General features: G+C 35.5%; 1 protein-coding gene across 1 annotated transcript in view; it reads left to right on the top strand.

Annotated features, from left to right (window-relative positions):
* Window positions 1-6,000, top strand: part of LOC107561271 (piwi-like protein 2) — a 37,691-nt gene that overhangs the window by 6,385 nt on the left and 25,306 nt on the right. Inside the window, exons 4-6 of the mRNA XM_016245681.1 lie at window positions 3,284-3,395; window positions 4,884-5,084; window positions 5,590-5,700. Coding sequence (XP_016101167.1) covers window positions 3,284-3,395; window positions 4,884-5,084; window positions 5,590-5,700 — 424 coding nt within the window. The remainder of the gene's footprint in view (window positions 1-3,283; window positions 3,396-4,883; window positions 5,085-5,589; window positions 5,701-6,000) is intronic.

The following is a 6,000-nucleotide window of genomic DNA, read 5'->3' as shown; positions in this document are numbered from 1 at the left end:
TATTTGTTTATTTCCCTTTATTTATTCTTTATTATTATTATTTTATTTTTTTTAAATATAATTATTTCTATTCAGCAAGGGTGCATTAAATTGGATCAAAAGTGACATTTATAATGCTGCAAAAGATTTATTTTCATATAAATGCTGTTCTTTTGAACTTTCTATTCACCAAGAAATCCTAAACAATGAATCACGGTTTCCACAAAAATTTTAATTTGATGATGATATTAATAAGAAATGCTTTTTGAGCACCAAATCAGCATATTACAATGATTTGTGAATGATTATGAGATGGGAGTAAATTCAGCTTTGTCATCACAGGATTAAATTACATTTTAAAATATAGTTAAATAGAAAGGTTATTTTACCAACCCCAAACTCAAACTTTAATCAAACTCAGCTGTTTTATTATTTATGTCAGCACTAGGTTGATTGGAGGGGGCATTAAATTGTGTGCCATCATTCTTGTATCCTTGGCAACACCAACAAAGTTGAATAGTCACCACTTAGACGTGCAATTTACTGCTGAAGACAGCGGGAAGGTCAAGTAGCTAATAATGAAAACAAACTTAATCTGCAATGTAAATACAAATGATAAAAGTAAGCCCATTAATCTTGTATTTAAGAGCTTTTTTTGTTAAGGACTTGAAATGTAGTGCTTGAAATAGTCCTTGGCATCTGAATCGGTGACCTTTCTGTGTCTTGAGGAACAACTCTTGAGGAACCTCTGATTTTTTTCTGGGTGCACTTGACAGCAAACTGACTGTCTTAAAAAAAAATATATATATATTTTTTTTCTCAACACAAACATAACATTTTGATAAGACTTTCAACCTTTTCCAGCACTATAACACTCTATGGCTCATTGTCACAGTGTTTCTTGTGTCCCTAATGCACTGGTTCTGGAATTGATCAACTGTCTAAACCAACATCTACCAATCAACAGCTGTTCCCACTTTATATATTTGACACGCTGTCAGATAACAATATTAGGCCCAATCCCAATTCTATTTTATACCCCTCCGCCTACCCCTTCCCCTTGTCCCTTGAAACAGAGTGTCAAGGGGTAGGGGTGCAAATATTCCCCTAAGAATTGGGACACCACTACTATACGTCACACGTCGTCATACGTCGTCTAGCTCCTACAATACACACACCTATACTGGTGTGCTGGTGTGCATTAGAGCCTTTAATTACCGTTCTATATCAATGTGCTGCTTACTGACACACACACACACACACATATATCGGAGATCGCGCAGCTCACACATCCAGGAGAAAAGAAACTTGTCAACGCTGCCCCACGACTTTTATTAATAACAGTTTAAATACTGAATCGCTACATTATATTTTCCAGCAACGAGAGGATAAAATCGCAGTTTTTTTTAAGTAAACTCACTCTAAATAGAGAAACACACAGACGCGCATAAACGCAACTTTCATCTCTCTCTCTCTCTCTCTAATTGGCAATATTTGAGGAAAGGGTTTAGCGATTTCTAATTATTGGGGGGACTAGCCCCCCTCAATGTCTATGGTGGTTATCGCCCTGATCAGACATGAACATATGTTGTGGCACTATCGTGCAGTCTATAATGATATGACGTTAGCAAATATTAGCGATTTTTTTGCAAACATTTCTTTGAGTAACATGACCGTAAATATGAACTTACGATTGAGTGTAATATAAAACAAATTATTACTTTTCGTTAAAATCTTTATTAATGCCTAAAATGCTTACATTTATGTGTCTTTTTGTTCGCTCGGGCAGCCATGTTGCCGCTGAAGCCGGTTTACGCTGAGATAATTCATAACCCTTCGTTTGAAGTGTGGTCCCGAAAAATCTTCGTTTGAAGGGCTATCTGGCTCTTCCCCTACCCCTACCCCTCCAACCAAAAGAGAATTGAGACACCCCTTCACGTGAACGCGAGAAACGGAGGGGTAGGGGAAAGGGGAAGGGCTAAGGGGTAGAATTGGGATTGGGCCTTAATGTCAGTACCAAAACAAAGTACTAAAAAAAGTTCTGAACCTAATTATACTTCAGATAAGTCACTTGGCGTTTATGACATAACTGGAGAGGATGCTGTTTTAATCTTTAAGAATGTAGTGAATGTTTTATGAAATTTGTTTTATTACAAATTCCCTTTTATTTTTTTATTTCTGGATTCATTTTTAATGGCTTAATTCAATTGAAATAATCAAACAGTATGTCCATTCAATTGAATTTGTAAAACTTTAGCAATTTAAAAATGTATTAAAATTGTAACAATAATATGTCCCTATGAAAGGTTTTATTTTTTCAGAAATTCTGTGATTTATGTTTTAACTTCTTTGGATTCTGCTTTATGATTTAGAATCAGAATCAGAAAGAGCTTTAGTGCCAAGTGTGTTTACACACTCAAGGAATTCGTCTTGGTGTCATTGATTGCATTTAATTGATGTAATCAAATGAATTCAAAAAACCTATTAAATGAATCTCTACACAGTTAATCTTTTAAAATGAAATTTGTATTTTTTTATTTTTGCAAACAAAGTGCTGCACAACAGAGGTTTAGTGGTTAAAAAATGTATGAAAAAATTGTGTGATACAGCTTAAAATATTTCAGTAAACTATAACATTATTCTTATTACTTTGAGAAGTACATTCTACTGTGCAATAATATATTTCCATTATACTTTCAGGTTACATAAAACTTTTATTTTGACATGTTGAAGTGAAGACCATGTAGTTTCTGTTCTTGTCATATGACGTTTTTTTCAAATGAAATAATGAAATGCTGGTGAAGTGACTCACAGTAGCTCTGGAGATGAAGTTCGTATCCTCATATAATGAGACGGCAGATGCTGAAAGCACCACAAGTGTCACGTGCTTGAAATTGCGGTTAACAAAACTGGCAGAAGATGTAAACTTCATATTAAACTGCAGTCTTTTTGTGGTTTGATGTTTACAGTCTCTAGCCCATATCATGATTCGATTAAGTGTACAGACGTACTTTTATTAATCCAAATTTTGCAACATAATATAGTAAATTCCATGACAAGATTCTGTTTGCGTTTTCTGCATCACGGAAATCATAGGGCCCTAGTCAGTACAATTGGATGTAGTTTTTTTTTTTCGTGATACTTCAGGTCTTCCTCTCCATAATTTGTATTCATATGATCTTCTACAGTTCAGTTAATGAAGAAGCAGGTTGTCTAAGTGTAATTTCTGAAACCAGCATTTCTCTGTGAGTATGACTCTTGTTATTTGTCTGTACTGGATGTTATTTTTTCTGTCCTAATTCAGGACGGGGGGCAGCAGGCGATTTTGGGGCAGATGTACAGCCTAAGCCGACCATCATTGGGGCAGCCGCTCTGACTCCAGAAAGAGAAGAAGCTCGCTTAGAAGAATCCATCAGGTGTTGTTGCTTGCTTGTTTTCTTAGTGCAGTTTCTTGGATTTGCTCATTTTCTCCATCTTTTATTTGTACATGGAAAACATTAAGTAATAATTCACCACAAAAATAAAAAAAAGGTTCACCTTAATGCCATTCCAAATCTGTATGACTTTGTTCTGTAAGATTGTAAGTGAATAACAACTCAAATCTGTATCTGTTCTGCTTCACAAATGAAAAAGTCATACGGGTTTGGAATGACACGAGTGATCGTAAATGCTGACAGATTTTTTGGGGGGAACTATGCCTTTAAAGGATGATTACTGAAATGCATCAAAATGCTGGTAAGTAGGGTTGTGACGGTGAGGAAATTTTCCCACTGGTTAATCGACGTGTGACAACACGGATAATACCGGTATCACCGTGGGGGCAGGGGCGTTCCCTCTTTTCCTCGCTTTCCTTCGCTTTTAAATAGCTTGTAAAAGCGGCGTGCGCATTTTACTTTCACTTTCAAATAGCGGCAATTCAGCGTAAAGCAATTGTTCGTTTGAATTTTTCCTCGCTTTCCTTCGCTTTTAAATAGTTTAAAAGCGCCATGTGCATTTTTCGAATTAGCGTCAATTCGGCGTCAATTGCTTGCATGCTGCAACAGAATACAACGTCAAACTCACTTTAGCCTATATATAAAACATATAACTTTTATTAACAAAACAAATAAAAATACACCATGCTATAGGGCAGGCTATGCCTAATATAACATAACAAATAACTTATACAAAACTGGAAATAAGTAAACATGTAGCCTATAATATATAACCAAATAAATAAGAAGAACGTTTATTAGCAAAATTAATAAGAAAGCTTGGAGGCACTGCATACACCTTGATGTCAAATAAAATAAATACATTACACAAAGTTTATATAAAGTAAAATCAGCAAATAATGTGGAACCAATTAAATAAGAAACAAATGTTTAAAAAAACTTCCAAAATCACCTTGGATGAACGGCTAAAGTCAACAGGCTTTTCAAAATCCCAAATACTTCGAATGCATTTCGTTTTGAAACTAAATCATCTGCAATCGTCTAGTCTGTCTCACCTCACCTCACTCTTCTTGTCAGTCAGCTCGACTCACTCTCCTTACTGGAGAAATGATATCTGATCTGTGATGCGACTGTCGTTCGGCACGCTGCATTGATCATCCGCATTCAGTTTTTAATTGTAGTGTCTTCTTTTACTGAACTAAATGATTTTTATTACTATAAAAAATCAAAACGACGGTGGGGGTCGGTGCTACGGTGGGCAAGTGTGCAGCTTAACGGTATCACCGTCAGCACCATCTATCGCTGCTAGCGGTAAGACTGAAACCTTTTATAACAGGCATTTCTCGTGTGTATTGCCATTTTATGATAAATCACTTGTTGTATTACTCAACTGTAAGTCAATTTGGATTAAAGCATCTGCCAAATGAATAAATGTAAATGTAATTTGAGTTTTGCTTTGTGTGCTTGCAGTTTCCTGGGCAGAGGATTTGTTGGTGTTGGCAGAGCAGCATTGCCTCATATGAGTGTAGGTCGTGGACCGATTGGCTCATTAGGCCCCGTGTCTCCCATTGCTGCCCCACTCTCCCTGTCATCTGCTACCTCTATCTCTGAAGATGCCCCAGTTCCTCCAGGAACACCCCCTAAAGTTGAAGTGAAAATTGAGACCGTGAAGTATGAATTCTCTTTCTGTGATTTATTGTCCTGTCCATAAACTTTTATTATTTTAAATTATTTTTATTTTTTTTTAAGAAATGCTGTTCTATTGAACATTATATACATCAAAATATCCTGAAAAAACTGTATCCGAGTTTCCACAAAAAAATTAAGCAGCTCTGAACACCGAAGACTGGAGTAATGCTGAGCTTTGCAATCACAGGAATAAATTAGATTTTAAAATACATTAAACTACAAAGCAGTTATTTTAAATTATAATAATATTTCACAATATTACTGTTTACTGTAATTTTGAATAAATAAATGCTTCCTTGATTAACATAAGACTTACTGCCCCCCCACCTTTTGAACTGTAGTGTACATTATATACATTGTAGCATTGTTGAGCTATAACCCAATTCTGCCTAATTCGCAAATTATTTATTTCATCGGTGCTGTTCTTTAACGAATCAATCCAAGTTGGTAGAGACTAATGTTTCTTTTCTATAATGTGTTCCTACAGGGAGCCTCTGCAGAAAATGGGAACAAAAGGCAGTCTCGTATCCATCGGGTCAAACTACATCCCCATCCGTTGCAAAAATGAAGCTGTGTTTCAGTACCATGTTACTTTTACGTAAGTCTTTTTATCTGTACCGTATTTTTTTTTAAACAAGTTTACATCACAGTTACAAACACAAACTTCAGGCATTAACTTCTACATTGTTCAAAGCTAATGCTATCTAGTATTGATTGTTCAAAAAGATCAGTAATGGCCAGCAAAGTATGAAGATAAATTGGTGCACCACTTCATATGCATTTTTTTAATGAGAATATGATGTTTGCCGCTGCCTGTCGGAATAAAGTAGATGTTTAGTTCATGTCTTATATAGTAACCAGTAATGATTGAATAATTATTATTTGCAGCATCTTTTTT

This window comes from Sinocyclocheilus grahami, unplaced genomic scaffold, assembly GCF_001515645.1.
Source record: "Sinocyclocheilus grahami isolate Dianchi unplaced genomic scaffold, SAMN03320097.WGS_v1.1 scaffold762.1, whole genome shotgun sequence".
Lineage (NCBI taxonomy): Eukaryota > Metazoa > Chordata > Actinopteri > Cypriniformes > Cyprinidae > Sinocyclocheilus > Sinocyclocheilus grahami.
Note: the sequence above shows the minus strand (reverse complement) of the source record. Positions and strands in the feature narration are given on the sequence as shown.